Here is an 18,006-nt window from a genome sequence, read left to right as displayed (position 1 = left end):
TGTGGATGCTTTTTGCTCACCAATTTGGACATCTCAAAAGTTCTGCACCCTTAAAGTATCAGCATCATGTATTCCACTGATCATTTGTTTAGGAGTCGATAATGAGTACTTTGTGTTTCCTCAGTGATTTAAAGTAAAACAGACCTGCATGAAGATCTCTAAAGCAGGGGTCTCCAACCTTGGCAACTTTAAGCCTGGTGGACTTCAACTCCCAGAATTCCCCAGTCAGTTTAGCTAGCTGGGGGATTTTGGGAGTTGAAGTCCTTCAGGCTTAAAGTTGCCAAGGTTGGAGACCCCTGCCCTAAAGGGATATTGTATGTAAATTATCAGTTTGCTTTTGGTGCTTGATCAGGTGATAAAGTTTCCATACCAGCAGATTTGAAAGGTGTGCAAGGCTAAAGTTTAGAATTATCCTCTTAATCAGAACCAACAGGTCAGCATTTATTTATATATATACTTTTACCTAGCTTTTCGATTATCTCCTTGCTCAAGTGAATATATTAAAGACTCGCTATAGCAGGGGTCTCCAACCTTGGCAACTTTAAGACTTGTGGACTTCAACTCCCAGAGTTACTCAGCCAGCTTTGCTGCTGGCTGCACTATAGCAAACATGAAGCAAATACCCATAAAATAAAATAATACCAAATGTATGGTGCAGTAAGACTTGGACTAAGAATTCTCAGTTTATAGATACAAGGCTTCAGTCTCTCGAAATTCCTGGTGAGAAGCATGTATCTGTTTCTTATCCCAAATGCCATAAGAGAATGTCTGTGGGAATGGGAAGAGTTCTGCAAAATACCCCAACCCCAATTATTTCCTTTCTAGCTATTTGCCTTCTTCAAATAGAAGGTTCCATTTGCTTACAGTAAAGGAAAGTGGGGTGCCATGTCCTACCTAAGATATGTTCCCTGCAAACTAGCTCCTCCAACTATATTGCATCGTAATTCTCACAATTCTCAAGTCAGTGTGACCACTGGCCGTACAGCCTGGGAGCACATAGCTATATTAATCCGAGGCTGTCATACCAAATGGTGGAAGGATGAAGCTAAGATGGCCTTTTATGTATCTAACACTAGGATGAACAACAAGGTTCATCCTAATGTTTAATTGTGAACAAGGTTCACAATTAAACAGGGATTGACTGGGCAGTTTTGACTCTCACTAATGAAGGCAAATACAGGTGTCCCAGGACAATGTTGGAGGAGCCAATCTGGGTCGGTCACTGGGACCAGGGGTTTAGTCTTCCGAGCTTTCGGATTTGTGCTGGAGTGTTTTGACTCTTTCCAGGACAGGAGAGATGCCAGGATGCCACAGTGCTCATAATGAACCAGCTACCAATTAGTACACCCCCTTCCTAACTAACAGAAGAGCGGACATGTCAGTTCTTGTCTGATACGTGCCTCAACGTGCCCCCTCATTTCACATGGGGAAGGGGAGACTCCATTCTTCTCTGTAAGAACATAGCGCCGCTGGTTTGAGACCACCAAACTCCTTGCACTTTTACATATGTGGGACCCTTGACCAATTCTGATATCCAACCGTTGCATCAAAATAATGGGAGCTGAGAGACCAGGTGAACCAGACATTCTTCGAATAGCATAATGTACAGCCATGCAGAGTAACAGATTTCACCTGTGGTAGTTGCTATTTGGAGCAGAAGTTGGAATGGGCAGTAGGAAAAAGGTGGGACTCGCCCTTGGTTATCTAATAGAGAGAAAACACACTTATGCAAACAGGTTTGCACCCTGCGAAAAGGGCTTATCTGACATAAAAGTTTAAATTTATGGCTGAGAAGCAATTAGCATTTGGGACTTTCCTAGTTCACTACTTTCATTATTACCAATTGTGCTGCCTCAGTGTTCTGAACGTAGCTGACCAATATTTCTAAAAACAAATCGGTGGCGAAAATTGAAATGCTTTTCTTTGTAATCGCAGTTTTTGAAGCTAGCCTTTATGGGAACCTCTGAAAGCGGGCATCCCTTTGATGGTGATAACCTTGGCAGTCAAAGCAAAAGAGACAGCACTTTCTTGCAGATGGTTGCTTCTCATAGACAGTTGGTCTTGATAACATCTGTGAAAGGCTCCTCCCATCTGGCTGATCATAGCAAAAGGAGAGGGATTTTCCAGAAGCACAAAAGAGTTTACAGTAATGAGAAAAATCAGGACAGCACAAGAATCTGACCTACTTGACACAACACAGTCACGCTAAAGTCAGCCAACTTTGCTTTCTCAACATTTAAAGCTTTGTGGGTATCATGAAAGAGAACATTTTTATTTCTATGGCTAATAATTGTCTTGCACAATGAGGTCTTAGAATGCTGTTGGTTTTGCTGTATTGTACCTATAATATAAAGTTGAGAACCAAAACAATACATTACTGTAGCATTTTCATCTCAAAACGTAGTTCATCTCAAAATTTTCCAGGAGGCCAAGTGCAAATAAATTTTTTTTGGCAAATTGATGATAAAGAGATGCCAGATCCTTTTTCTCCCTGCTTGAAGGGCCCAATGCTGGATTCACTGCAACATGCTTTAAACTAGTTTCAGGCCTGTTTGAAAGTCACAATAAACCAACTTCACTTTGCATTCAGGTGTAAACTGTAAACTTGAACCTTCACGGCTGTAAACTTTAGGGATTTTAATAAAATCATAATTATGTCAAAAAGGCCAAATACTTTCCCCTTTATGCATTTTACTTCACTTTAGATCCCATGAAGGCTTTTCGTAGCAAATTTGTCTTTCTTACTATTGCTGCTGCTTTTGTAAGGAAGTCGTAATTGTTAACACAGATTGTACTAAACTGAAGGTCCTGATATAGAAACCCTTTGTGTGAATGTTGATGGCTTTTATCATAGCAGTGGCAAAATTTAGATGACGATTCCCATTGCAAAAAAATTTGGAGAGTGGCATAGATTAGATGGTTGCCTCCCTTCTCAACTTCACCCCTCAAAACCATCTCTATTATCCCATAAAGGCAGCCTCTGCAAAGACTAGTAAAATGGCCTGTGATGAAATCAAGACCCCCTTTGCTAGAGTGGTTTTTTTCTAAAGATGGTAGCTAACCTTGAGAGTTAAGGTAGCACAGGGAGAAGGAGAAAGGCTCAAAAAGATAAATTTGGGGGGAGAGAAAAGAGATAATAGGAATTTTCTTCTTTTGTAAAAATTAAAAACAGATAAGCTTGCACTAGTTTGAGTGTTTCTTAAAACGTTAAGAAGCCCAAGTTCATCCATAATTAAAGGGCATTCTTGGAGTTACAGGTAAGTAGTTCAGGGCGTCACGTGTTGAAGAATACTAAGTGTACTATGATCTCAGTTATTCCTGCCATTCCTGGTTCTACAGAACATCATGTGATTGTAATTTTTTTTACATTGATTATGGTTTACTTTTAACACAATACATTTTTAGATATTGGGGAATTGTAAGAATGGATGGATTGGAAAGACCTTATAAACATCATAAGCAAGCAAGCAAACAACTCAATAAATAAAGTTAGAAAGTGTTTATATAAAATCAGAGTTTTGTGGAACAGCATTGGAAAAATATAGCATAATCATCTAGCATGCTACACAAATTTAAAATACTAGAAAATATTTCATTTACTGATTGGAACATCACTTTCTGAGGAAACTACATAATCCAGGGGCCATTCTGTATTTCAGCTGACTGTTAATTTAATTTTGCTATTACAATAACCTGGCTTTAAATAAAAATCTACAATATGACGTGTTTCACTTTCAATCACACTGCTGTTGAAGTTCCGTAATACGCTGTCTTGAAACTTTGTCCCTTGTAAACATTTGGTATAAAAGCATATTGAACTATATAAAAAAAATAGGATATATTGAAAAGCGTAATTTTGTTGTGTGTGGATTGGACTAAGCATCTGACCTAAACTATTAAACTATAAAAATACTGCATTAATCTTGCACTTAATAAACATGGGTATCTCACTTCCTATTTTTCACACATGAAGTAATGTTTTTATTTTCATGTTTGAATAAATCAATTTCTGTAATATCTAAATTTTGGAAATGAAAAATATCTTAACTGAATAAGCCACAAGTGGATATGTCCATGGAACAAAATTGACCGCAAATTTTGGTTAATGTAATTATCAATATCTACATGATCAAGGTAAAGGTAAAGGTTCCCCTCACACATTCGTACTAGTCATTCCTGACTCTAGGGGGCACTGCTCATCTCTGTTTCAAAGCCGAAGAGCCAGCACTGTCTGAAGACGTCCCCATGTGGCCAGCATGACTCAACTCCAAAGATGCATGGAACGCTGTTACCTTCCCACCAAAAGTCGTCCCTATTTTTTCTACTTGCATTTTTTACATGCTTTCGAAACTGCTAGGTTGGCAGAAGCTGGGACAAGTAATGGGAGCTCACCCCGTTACATGGCAGCACTAGGGATTCGAACCACTGAACTGCCGACCTTTCGATTGACAAGCTCAGTGTCCTAGCCCCTGAGCCAACGCATCTCCTAGATATACATGTTAATCAGATTAAATTAACATTAACATTGTATGATGTGCGAATTCAACCTAGTTATATCAATGAAAGTTTGAATAGTACCATGTATGAGGTTCATTCTAGCCATGTCAAACCATTATCTGAACCAGTTCAAATATTTGTTTAAGCAAATTAAGAGTTACAATCAAGATGAGAATTCTGTATATCTCTTAGAAAAATATATTTACAGTATAGGGAAATTAAAAACATTATCTTATAAACACATATTAATACACACAAACTTGTTCAAGATTTTAAAATCTTCAGTATCTGAATGTCACTCAGCTGCATACGGAGAATTCAACTGCAAGAGAACAAAGATAAAAGTTTGTTGGAATTAATAATTTTTTTTTCTTAAATGCAATATGAACCCGCAGCTTCTTGAAAATAATTAAAATGCCAATAGGATTCAACTTATTCTCATAAGTATTTAAAATGAAAATGCCATGGACATAATAACTGCTACTCCTTAGAAGTTAAGAGGCATTGGATTTTAGTGACTTCTCAAAGAAGCTATTTATTTTAATTAGTATCACAGATGTCTTCAATCTCATATCAGTCATTCAGCTTATCTGAATGGAGAAAAATAAGGCATTTTGTGACATTGTGTACAGCACAGTGAACATGGACAGGAAAATGAAAGTAGGGAGATGTCTGAGGAGGAAGATAATAGCCAAGCATGGTAAAGGGAAAGGCTACAAAACCATCTCCAAACAGCTTTAGTTCCTGTGATCTTGTATGCAAATATCAATAAGTTTAAGGTCCATGGGATAGTAGTCAGCCTCCCTGGATGTGGCTGCAAGAAAAAAATTGACCCTGATATCTGCAGAAAGATACTTTGAATGGCAGGAGAAAGAACCAAGGAAAACTTCAGAACAGATCCTGGCTGGCCACCAAGATCAAGGTATGGGTAGTCCTTGACTTATGACCCCAATTGAATCCAAAATTTCTGTTGCTAAGTGAAACATTTGTTAAATGAGTTTTGCCCCATTTTACGACCTTTCTTGTCTCAGCTGTTAAGTGAATCACTGCAGTTGGTAAGTTAATAACTCAGTTGTTATGTGAATCTGGCTTCCTCATTGACTTTGCTTGTCAAGAGGTTGAAAAAGGGGATCACATGACCCCGGGACATGGCAACCGACATATGTACAAACCAGCCAAGCATCTGAATTCTGATCACATGATCATGGGGATGCTGCAACCTGTAACTGTAACTGTGAAAAACGGTCGTACGTCACCTTTTTCAGTGTAAATTTTGAATGGTCACTTAATGAACTGTTATAAGTTGAGGACTCCCTATACAACAATATTGAGTGGTACCATCCAACACTGTCTGAGTGACATTGGTCTTCCCGATAGAAGATCCAGAAAGACCTCACTTCTGAAAGACAGACACACAAAGGCCAAACTGGAGTTTGATAAAATGCGTGTTGACAAGCCACAGTCCTTCCACAGACTTTGGGCAGATGAAACAAAAGTGGAGCTTTTAAATAGGTCACAGCAGCTCTATGTTCACAAAAGAAAAAAACAATGCCTTTAAGGACAAAAGGACAAAAACACCATCACTGTTGTAAAACATGGAGAAGGCTCCTTAATGGTATGGGGTTGCTTTTCTGATTCCGGGACAGAATGCCTTGAATCTGAACAGGCCACAAGAAAACCAGAAGATTATCAAGGCATTCTGGAGTGGAACATAATGCCCCCAGTCTTAGAAAGCTCTAGGTCAGTTGCAGGTCATAGGTTCTCAGGTAGGATAATGATCTAAACCAGGGGTCTCCAACCTTGGCAACTTTAAGACTTCAATTCCCAGCTTTGCTGGCTAAGGAACTCTGAAAGTTGAAATCCACAAGTCTTAAAGTTGTCAAGGTTGGAGACCCCTGATCTAAACCATATATCTAAGAAAACCAAAAATGGTTAAAAAGCAAATATTTGTCTGTTCTGAAGTGGCCTGCTATGAATTCGAATCTGAATCCAACAGAGTATCCATAGAAAGTGCCAAAACTCATATTTGGGAGAAGGAATCTAAAAACTAACCAGAACAACAATTTGTTCAGGAAGAAAGGGGCAAGTTGCCAGTTGAGAAGTATGGAAATTTTATTCAGGGTTAACAGAAAGTACTTTGATTGCAGTTATTGCCTCAAAACAGTGTGCTTGAGAAATATCTACAGAATAGATCAGGGTACCAGTAATTATATCCATGCCATTTTCATTTCTTTTATTAGATAACGTTGGGTTGTGATGACAAATGAGACTGGAATTCCCATTGCTAAGTAGTGCAGTTATAAAACTCGATATCACATGAGTGCATCACTTAGTAATAGCAATCCCACAGTTTTTATTGCTGTCATAACCCAAAGACCACATAAGTCATTAAATGAGAACCTCATGTGACCGCAATGTGGGAAGACATATGAGTTCCAGATAAGTAGGCTGATAGGCAAGAACTACGGCCAAGTGGGTACCACAGAGTGTGAGTTGGCCTCTGGGTGATATGAGGGTGAGCAAGTACCATAGACAGGAGCTCCTTGGGAGAAAAAGTGGCAGGAGCAGGAACGACTTGCAACTTCCTGTCAACTTCCCCATTGACTTTGTGGAAAGCTGGCAAGAAAGGTAATAAATGATCACATGACTGCAGGAAGCTGCAATCATAATTGAGAGCTGGTGGCCAAGTGTCTGAATCATGGTCAGGTGACTGACTGTAGGGATGCTACAATAACCACAACTTCAAGGACAAGTAGTAAGTCTGCCTGGTACAAACCCTTCATAACTTTGAACAATTACTAAATGGCTGTAACCACAGGACTACCAACAATTGCAAAAATATGTTAACTTGTACATCAAATCTGAAGTGTCTACTCCATGGGCTATAAAATAACATTGGTGGGTGCCATTTACTTATGTCAGTTTCAGCTTATTTCATAGCATATTGGGATTCTTTGTGAAAAAAATGGAAAAGTACCAAAGGGCACAATATTTGTATCTGCATCTAAAGAACTTAAGGTAAGCAGAAACAAGATGTAAAGAGTGGAACCAGATGTGCAAAATAAAGTAGCTCTGGTAGACAGGTTGTCTAAAAAAGTAGGTAGCTAAGCATTTGGGCTAAAATATGTTTTGAATAAAAAAACGTCCATAAACATTTCAAATTGCTATTGCTGTATTCAGAATTATGTTGTCCACGCCCATCTTATTAGCTTCCAGAGAAAAAAATGAACTTAGTGAAAAACTTAGTGAACTTATTTGAACTCTGTAAGAAGTAAAAGGTCTGGCAAGAATTACAAATGGTATTGTTTAAATTTCGAGTCACTAATAAACTAACAGGATAAAAAAATAAGGAAAATTAATTTCAGAAGTAACAGCAATGTTTTCTGTCAAAGAGTATTTCTCTCTGAAGAATTGGGTTTTAAAAAAAAAATACATTCCAATTTTTAACCAATATATCTTATTTAGTTTTATCTATTTTTAGTTTTATCTATTATCTATTTTATCTCTGTCTAAGCTTCTAAGCTTTTGAATAGTTTCAGCATCTCATTTTTAAGGAATCCACCTGAAATATTAATCTAATAAATAAAATCATAATCTTTTCTTTTATGTACGCTGAGAGCATATGCACCAAGACAAATTCCTTGTGTGTCCAGTCACACTTGGCCAATAAAAAATTCTATTCTATTCTATTCTATTCTATTCTATTCTATTCTATTCTATTCTATTCTATTCTATTCTATTCTATTCTAGTCTAGTCTAGTCTAGTCTAGTCTAGTCTAGTCTATTCTAGTCTAGTCTAGTGCTGTTATTCTTTGGATAAAGCTTCAATAATTGTACTGAACCACCAATGTCCTTAAATTGGTCTGAAATAATTTGAATTGCGACAGCCCAAAATAATTGTAATATAACCTCAGTGTTTGCTTTTGCAAATATGCCTTCTGCTATATTTCCATTTTTAGTTGCATTTACTTGTTTATAAAATGGTTTTCACCTTCCTGAACTGACTGTTTTAAGTTCTGTATATTCAAGTTGTTATTGTTCCCCCAATAAAGATATTCTCAGCAGCCAAAGCTTAGCAATATATGAAGAATCAAATTAAAGAAATAGCAACATTTGCAAATCAACACTCTTTTATTAAACAGTTATAACAATAAGCTCTGATAATTCAGATAGCTTATTATTTGTCATAAATCAAAGTCATTTTTCAGTACCTGCTTGTAAAACCATAGAAATGGTGATAGATTTTAGGAGAAACCCTCCTATACTACCACTTCTTATAATACTAGTATCAACAGTAGTGACCTTCAAGTTTCTAGGTTCTATCATACCTCAAGACTTAAAATGGACACCTAACATCAAAAACGTCATCAAAAAAGTACAACAAAGAATGTTCTTTCTGCGCCAACTCAGAAAGCTCAAACTACCCAAGGAGCTGCTGATTCAGTTCTACAGAGGAATTATTGAGTCTGTCATCTGTACCTCCATAACTGTCTGCTTTGGCTCTGCAACCAAATAAGACAGACACCGACTTCAACTGATAATTAGAAATGCAGAAAAAACAATTGCTACCAACCTGCCTTCCATTGAGGACCTGTATACTGCATGAGTCAAAAAGAGGGCTGTGAAAATATCTACAGACTCTTCACTTCCTGGGCATACATTGTTTCAACTTCTACCCTCAAAGAGATGCTATAGGGCACTGTACTCCAGAATAACTAGATACAAGGACAGTTTTCCCCCGAATGCCATCACTCTGCTAAATAATTAATTCCCACAACACCGTCAAACTATTTACTAAGCCTGTATTACTATTATTCTTCTCATCCTTCCTATTACCTATCTCCTCCCACTTATGACTATAACCTTGTTGCTTGTATCTTTACAATTTATATTGTTTTATTTAGTTTTCTAGTATGATTTGATTGCTCATTTAGTATCCTATGACTATCACTAAGTATTGTATCTTATGATTCTTGATGAATGTATTTTTTTAAGTACACTGAGAGCATATGCACCAAAGACAAATTCCTTGTGTGTCCAATCACACTTGGCCAATAAAGAATTCTATTCTATTCTGTTCTGTTCTATTCTGTTCTGTTCTATTCTATTCTAAAAATACAATACAATAAAATAAAATAAAAATAAACAAAACCTGTGTAACGTACAGCAGTTTCCATTACAGAAGGGCTCAAGTGTTCTCTCAAAACAGCATAAACACTTGGTGACATGGGAAGAAGATCTGATGGAGAAGGTGGATCTGTGGAATTATTCAGACTTTAAAAAAAGACAATTACGTTTAGTGAGTGAAGCATGATATACTTTATAACATCTTACTTTTAGTGTTTTCACATATTTGCAATGCCTTTCCTTTCATCCCATCACCCCCTTCCTCTCAATCAAAAATATTTTTTTTTTTAAGTTTGGGTTTCTGAGTATCTTTTAACATCTCAGTTAAAGAACAACATCCCACAGCAGAGTTCGCTAAGTTTCCTATATTAATTACTTTAGGAAATAACAACTGAAACAAATAGAATGATTACTCACATTTTGGAGACTGGAATGAAGACAGAGGGGACATAACCTTTGGTTCCTCCTTCTGTGGGTCTTGATACTAAATGTAAAATATGATGCACATTAAATCTAGATCAAGACTAAGGAGTGTAGGAGATTCTGGGTATGTAGGAGGAGGTCAGTTTACACATTTAGCTCAATTAAGGGAAGGGAAGACATTCAAAATAATTTCTGACCTTCATTAGGCTGAGAGCTGTAGTGCTTTCCAAAAGCTTTGTCTTTGGGGATATTGGGATAAAGATACTGCAATGGGTTTTCAGGAATGTTATCAGTCGAAATAACTTTGTAATCTCGTAATATATCTGCAAATGGCAGGGCAGTTAAGCGGCCTTTGTTATATGGTTCAACAGAGTGAAATTTCACTTCCCCTGCGAAGATAACAGAGTTGTTAATAAGAGGATAGAAGTTATAGGGAGTACTATAATATATGGTAATCAAATTAATAAGAGGATAGGTTTGCAGATTTTGTAAACAAACAAATAAAAAGGACAGAGCACAACTTGGAAAATAAAATGCCAAATCCACAAATACTGCCAAATCGAATCAAGCACCAGTAGTTCAGCATGTCAAATCAAAGGATCAGAGTTCTCTTGTACCTACCCAAAAAAGGTTTAAGGAATCATAAAATGAAGATAAAGTGAAGTGTTATGTATTTTAGCCATACAGAACTTACCATTTTCAGACTGGGATACCCAGGTAAACGTAATCCCTCCTAAATTGCTTTCGCTAAACCTCAGCAAAAACGTCCCAGGTTTCTTGTCTTTCAGCAAAGCTCGCTCCTTTTCTTTGTTCACAAAACCCATTATACACCTGCAAACAGGATGTGAAAGTACAACACTATGTGGATGCATACCTGTAAAAAAGGACTGTGGAATTCACCTGGGAAAATGTTATATGATAATCCCAGATAATTTCTGATTGGCAGACCAAAACAAAAGTTCTACAGGATTAATCAGCCTTGTAGTCTAACAAAAGAACAAAAAACCACATATGATTAGAGAGGTGGCACTGGAGGAAGGAATTTATTTTTCAATTGACACTCTGACACAAAGGTTTGTGACCTTTGCGACCTTTCGTCGCGAGCTTAAAACTCACTTATTCATCTGCGCTGGACTGGGTTAGTTTTTAAATTTATGGGTTTTTAATGGGTTTTTATCTTAAATTTTTAATCTTGGCCAATTTAATACGTTTTTTAATTGTATTTTAATCGTATTTATATTGTATTATTGTGTATTTTTTAACTGGCTGTGAACCGCCCTGAGTCCTTCGGGAGAAGGGCGGTATAAAAATTTAAATAATAAATAAATAAATAAATAAATAAATAAATACAGGTGTGGTATTTTGTCCCGTGGCCAAGCCGTGACAACATTTTTGGCTGATCTGGGGGAAAAAAACACCTAAACAAGGTTGAATCTGATTATTACTCAGATGAGAAACCACCAAAAATTTCCAAGTTTGCAGGCTACATTGGGAGGTCAATAACAACAAAACATCCTAGAAGAAGCAGAAAGAAACCACTTCTATACTGCTGCCAAGGAAACTGCATTGATATGGGCACAAAGTCAAAAGATTCAACTTGTGCTTGAATTTGAAGGAGAACCTGCTTCTTTCTGCAGGTAGAATAAAAGCTTCAAAAAAGCAATATATATAGTCAGGAAGCAACAAACCTCTTCCCCAATATCCCTTCCTCTGCCATTGCATTTTCTACCATCATTAATGTCTCCCAAACCTCTTTAAAAAAATAAATATTGTTGGAGGATTAATAATAGTGATTCTTTCAAGTCATATGCTAATTGGAGTCATTATTATTAATTATTAATAATTATTCAGTTAAGCATTTTTCTCACACCTTCCACAATGCATCGGTTAAAAAACATTTGAAAATAAGATATATGCATCTAACGATTGATATGGTCAATCTTCATTCTCTACCTTGACTGTGGAAGCAATGTGCAGTGGAATTGAGTGCATGTACTACTGAATTATTTCAGCAGCAAAGTATCAAGAATATTACATTTCGGATTCTGATCACAGAATTCTGCTAAATGCAAATTGGATAAAGGTAAGAGAACCAGAATTCGGCCAACTAATTCTTCCTTATGGATTTGCTGAATATCTATTATACCATTTTTTTTGTACAAGCAAAGCTTTCCCCACAGTCTTACTTTTGCAAAAATGCTGCTTACCCGTCAATCCAAAGAGGAAGAATGTGTTTTTTAATCAGATCCAAGATTGCTTCAAGCCATGCCCAAAATGTAAACGATTTACCAGGCAAATGTTCCTGTTTATAAAATGAATTTGGGCACAGTATAAATGAACCAATATACTTAAATATACTGTAACATATCAATAAGCACACATCATTCAAGTCATTTATAAAAACCTTGAAGAATAAAGCACCAAGCACTTGTACTGGTGCAGGGGTGAAATGCTCCCGGATCGGACTGGATCGCGTGATCCGGTAACGATCGTGGCCAGTGGTTCGACAATCTGGTAGCGATGGCGGAGCGAAGCAAAGCCCACCCACTTAGGTGTCATTATTTCCTGGTTTTAACCAGGAAGTAATGTGTTTTTTATCTTCTGCACGTGCGCAGAAGGTTTTGCACATGCACAGAAGGTCTGCATGTGCATGTGACATGCATGCACTTCCGAACCGGTAAGGAAGGTAAGTAGATTTCACCCCTGCTCTACTGCCATTTTCCATCTAAAGAGGAACTAATGTTGAGTAAAGTCCTTGCTTACCAACTGCAATTGAGACTGACAACCTGAACTTGTTAGGCAAATCATTGTGGGTTATTAAGTGTGACATCACAGGATTGCCACTTGCGACTTCCTGCCAGCTTCCTCACTGACTTTGCTTGTTAGGAGTCAGCAATGAATCGTAAATGGTCACCAGCTGCAAAGAGGTTGCACTGAAATCACATTGACTGCACGGATGCTGCAAAGCCGCAACTTGGAAGATCTATTGTAAGACTCCTTTTTCAGCACCATTATAACTTTGAACAATTGCCAAGCAAATGGCCAATAAGCAAAAACTGTACTCTTTCAGAATGATTTTTGAGAGAGCTATATATTCATTTATTATCATGAAAGAAACCTTCCTGAATTCAAGATATATTATAGTTACATGCAGGTAGTCCTTGATTTGCAACCATTCGTTTACTGACCATTCAAAGTTACAATGGCACTGCAAAAAAGTGACTTATGACTGTTTTTCACACCTATGACCATTGCAGCATCCTAATAATTATGTGATCAAAATTCGACTGCTTGGCAACTGGCATGTATTTATGACGGTTGCAATGTCTTGGAGTCACGTGATGACCTTTTGCAACCTTCTGACAAGCTAAGTGAATGGGGAAGCCAGGTTCATTTAACAATACCTTTACCCGAGACAAGAAAGAACCTTATGGAAAGAAAAGGATACAATCTTACAGAAGATTCTAAAGAAAAAAAACAGACCCTTATAGAAAGATCCAGTGATACTGCAGAATGAAGATTATGTAATAAACAAGTAGGAAAGTAACATTTTGAAAATGAGATATATTGATGACATACAGTACCTTACAGAACTTTGACCATGAAAGCTGATAATCACCGGAACTAATCTGTTGCCCTAAAATATAAATAGAAAAAAGTGACAGTGACATCTTTCCCAAAAAATTACTTGTTTTCAAATGAAGTCATGACAGTTTTAAAAGACAAACCTGTTTTCTTAACTGGAACTTCAAAGCAAAGACTCTTTTCTACTACCCTAATTGAAACTCTCATGTCCATGTCAAACTGTGGATGGGAAATTGTATACATATTTTTTTAGTCTGATAAAATTCTCGGTTCCTACCTGTTAGCTTTTCTGCCAGCATACCAAGTTGATCCGAATTCAGTCCACGGCCAACATATGATGAAAACTGCCAGCTCAGGACTTCTAAGAGTTGACTCAAAGTGACAGGGATTGGATTATTAAAGAAAGCCAAGTTCTGCAGCCAAATAAAAATTAATACAGACTTTGATTAGCTCCGCTTCCAGTTTTTGTGTATTACTATAAACTGCTGGGAGACCCTGAGGGCCCAATGATAGGAGTAGAAATGGAAAGAATAATAATTATAGTTAAGTATTGTGAAAATTCAAGGCTTTTAAGTAAAGTCAAAAGCCCTAAGTACTTCATTTTTAGAGACTCTGGAAGGAAACTGTCAAGAACATATACAGTAGTATCATTAAAATAAGGATATTAGTAGGTTCCAAATAATATGATGATGTTTTGCACTTCGGAAATAAAAAAATGAGTCTTTTTACAGGCAAAACATGCCAATTATAATTCAGTTTTATTGTAAAATGCTAAATATCTTTGTCTGTATCCAAACGGCTGGCTGTAGCTCTATGGTGCTTTTAAGTCCATAATTCTTCTTGTACTCGGTGTATTAATTTTTATTTTGCTTTACTAATTTCAGCTAGAAAGTATGCAATAGTAAGCTAATTGCTTTACTGGCTATTCTGCAGCCCTAAAAGAGAACATGCACCTTTATAAACACCTTTAAATTCATATTTTCATTTTACAAACAAGAAAAAGCAAAAGCCAATTAGAACATTTGCACTTCTCCAAAGGGTTGAAAAATAGCCTACAAAAATACCTATATTAGAGAAAAAAGCATGCAGTAATATGAGGACAAAATGAACAAAAACATAAAGAGACATGAGACATCTATTAAAACACACCTATTTTTTAAAAAGTGGAGCATAAACATGCATAGAGATTTTGTAAATAGAATAATTATTTCCATTTGCAAAAAAAAATTCGAACGAGGGAAGTCTCCTCAGAAAAAAATTAGCAGAAGGGCATATAAACCTATTATTTTCTGCTGATCAATGAACTACAGGTAGTCCTCGACTTATGACCACAACTGAACCTAAATTTTCTGTTGTTAAGAGAGACATTTGTTAAATGAGTTTTGCCACCCTTTTATGACCTTTCTTGCCACAACTGTTAAGTGAATCACCATAGTTGATATGTTAGTAACACAGTTGTTAAGTGAATCTGGATTCCCTTTTGATTTTGCTTCTCAAAAGGTTGCAAAAGGGGATCGATCACATGACCATGGGGATGCTACAAAGGTTGTGACAAAAATGGTCATAAGTCAATTTTTTTTTAGCGCTGTTGTAACTTTGAACGGTCACTAAATGAACGGTTGTAAATCCAGGACTACCGGTACATCACAGGAAAAAAGCCTAAGGAGGCTTACTTGCTTTTATACTCTGCGTATGAAAAAGATAATTGGCTATCCAAAATGTACCTGGAGTTCACTTGTGGACAGGTTGTACCAGATGACGGAAGCCCAAGCATTAGGCAATTGGCTGACATTAGAAATCATCACGACTGGTAAACAGCTCGTCTGTTGAGAAAGATAGATGAAGAACTCAGTGTAGACACAGAACAGAGCAAGATTCAGTAGCCCAGGGAATAGGTTACAGTTCTACAACAACTGCATTGTGACAAGTATTATAACGTTAGAAAGGAGAATATGCTGAGAATATGCTCTCTCAAATTTTTACAAGGACTGAATATTGAAAACTGGATATAAAAAACCCAGTTTTTTTCCCCTGCTGGGCTATAGTTAAGAGGTTATGCAAAATGGAATCCAATTTACCTCATAAGCAAATTTTGCATTCTAAATAAATTAGACAACTGTTAAAGTGCCGTAAGCAAATGGATTCTTTTTGTGCTGAGAACGTACAACTAATGCAGTTAATTTTGTTAGCTATTTCAGTTTTTGTTTTCAATATGGGATGAAAAAAAAGAAGTAAAGGGCAAATTTAGCTGAAGGAGCAAATTTGCACAGAGCACAGAATTCTTACTGAACTCTTCAACCCATCAGCAATTGGTTTTCAAGTAGACATTCCTAGCAGAGAATCTAGGTCACTAAGTATCAGAAGTTACACATGCAAAAAAAACAACCAAGAAACAAGAAATGAGAACCATCTAAGATCTGTTTATGCTATTTTATAATCCCTCCTATATTGGCTCCAAAAAAAGAAATATTTTCATTACATGTACCTTCCAGCACCTAAAACAGGCAGGTACTTACCTGTTTGAGCACCACAGTGTTGGCAAATACAACATGATTCTTTATTGTAACTGACAAAGTCAGGGATTTTATTGTCATGAAATATTAACTATTATGGCAGTATTATAGCACCTTATCTACATTATAAAGAGCTTCATTGAATCTGATCAATGACTCATCTAATCAGATGCTTCGTTCGTTGACAATGATAATAGGCAAAGTTTTCCATGAGTTTTACTGCAAATAATGTTTTGCATGTTTCATCTCCAATCAGAAAAAAGTAAATGTTGCAGTATTATTTTCCTCTCAAGAGCATAACTAATTATGAATCCATTTTTGCTTAGCTGACTTGCCTCAGGCAGGCAGAATTGCCTATTGATAGAACAAAATTAATTATATTGGTCTAGGGGTGGGATACTGGGGGTTCACAGAGGTTTGGGAGAACCTCTACCTAAGATTCTGTGCAGTTCGGAGAACCCTCAAATCCCACTCCTGGCTGGCCCCGCCTACCCCACCCTGTCCCTCCCAGGAGTCCCTATGCGGCCTGTTTTGGATGCAGGTAAGTGCAGGGCATGTGTGGAGGCTCGGGGTGGGCAAAAAATGGGCCTACCAGAAGTTTGGGAAGGCCAGAGAGCCTCCATAGCCTGGGGAGGCTGTTTTTGGCCTCCCGGAGGCTCAAGGAAAGCCTCCGGAGCCCAGAGAGGGCAAAAACATCCCCCCCACCATACTGCAGGAGGCTGACTAGGCCATGCCCACCATGGCCATGCCCACCCACCAACCGGGCAGAGAACTCCTTGCTAAAAATTTTGAAGCCTACCCCTATTGACCAACAATTAAGAATCATGCATCAGCAAATAATTATGTAGAATTTTTTTTTCAGACAGCAATTATTTTCAATTAGATTAGCCTCTCTTTCTACCTATTTAACTGAAGAGACAGATTACATTTTTGGTTACTTGAGAGAGGCACAAATGTCTTCAAAATAATCTTATTTGATCAGCTGAATATAGTCCATTAGCACAAACTGCTAGTGAGTAGTGTGCATTATTTCTAATTCAAATGTTTTCCTATTCCTTCAGCCTAGTTCAAAAATACTTACTTCCAAATCTATAGTCAACCCACATAAGCAGATCTGTGTTTCAAAAGTGATTGAATGTAGTTCTTCAGTTACCACTTGAGGAATCTGAAAAGAGGAATAATAGTTTTAAAATGACCTGGATTAGAACTGTTAAGATTGAGAGTATGTCTGCCTCATGACATTTGCAAAATATTTAAATATTTTGCTAAAGCATAACGGTCAGGAAAATTCAAAATTCAATTTTGCGCCACTGCAAAAATCTTGTTCATATCCTCAAATCATGGAAATGGAACTGAAGCTGAGCACAACAGTACATTTATTTATTTGTAAATTTATTACATTTATATGCAGCCCACCTCACTCGACAAAGGGACTGTGGTCATTGCATATTGTTATATATTAATTTCAAACTCAAATGTGCATAATACTGATATTATTTTGTATTTTCACTTGGTAAATTACAGATGACAAAAAAGACCAGAAGAGGGAGCCACAAAGCTATTTTCTTTAATTAAACTTTAATGGGAGAAAATGAATTGAGCATAATAAACATTTTAGCAATAACATTTTAGTATGATTTTTAATTTAAAAACTAGTTTATTCAGATTCTTAGGCTCCATTTGTACAATTTTTCTCTTCAAAAATAGGGTTTTTTTTTGAGTTTAGGATTCAGGGTGCTTAGCAGTGGTTGGATTCAAATTTTTTTACTATTGCTTCTGTGGGTATGGCTTGGTAGGCGTGGCAGGGGAAGGATCCATTCCCACCCCACTCCAAGGGAAGGATACTGTAAAATCTCCATTC

The 18,006-nt window shown here is 37.0% G+C and overlaps 1 protein-coding gene across 1 annotated transcript in view; it reads right to left on the bottom strand.

The window, feature by feature from the left end:
- Window positions 1-3,490: 3,490 nt before the first annotated feature.
- Window positions 3,491-18,006, bottom strand: part of STAT4 (signal transducer and activator of transcription 4) — a 46,884-nt gene continuing 32,368 nt past the window's right edge. The window contains exons 15-24 of the mRNA XM_058188489.1: window positions 17,227-17,310; window positions 15,357-15,455; window positions 13,910-14,045; window positions 13,632-13,684; window positions 12,255-12,349; window positions 10,742-10,878; window positions 10,245-10,436; window positions 10,042-10,108; window positions 9,663-9,771; window positions 3,491-4,819 (exon numbers count right to left, since the gene is read on the bottom strand). Coding sequence (XP_058044472.1) covers window positions 4,793-4,819; window positions 9,663-9,771; window positions 10,042-10,108; window positions 10,245-10,436; window positions 10,742-10,878; window positions 12,255-12,349; window positions 13,632-13,684; window positions 13,910-14,045; window positions 15,357-15,455; window positions 17,227-17,310 — 999 coding nt within the window. The 3' untranslated portion in view covers window positions 3,491-4,792. The remainder of the gene's footprint in view (window positions 4,820-9,662; window positions 9,772-10,041; window positions 10,109-10,244; window positions 10,437-10,741; window positions 10,879-12,254; window positions 12,350-13,631; window positions 13,685-13,909; window positions 14,046-15,356; window positions 15,456-17,226; window positions 17,311-18,006) is intronic.

The sequence above is a fragment of the Ahaetulla prasina genome, chromosome 1 (assembly GCF_028640845.1).
Source record: "Ahaetulla prasina isolate Xishuangbanna chromosome 1, ASM2864084v1, whole genome shotgun sequence".
Lineage (NCBI taxonomy): Eukaryota > Metazoa > Chordata > Lepidosauria > Squamata > Colubridae > Ahaetulla > Ahaetulla prasina.
Note: the sequence above shows the minus strand (reverse complement) of the source record. Positions and strands in the feature narration are given on the sequence as shown.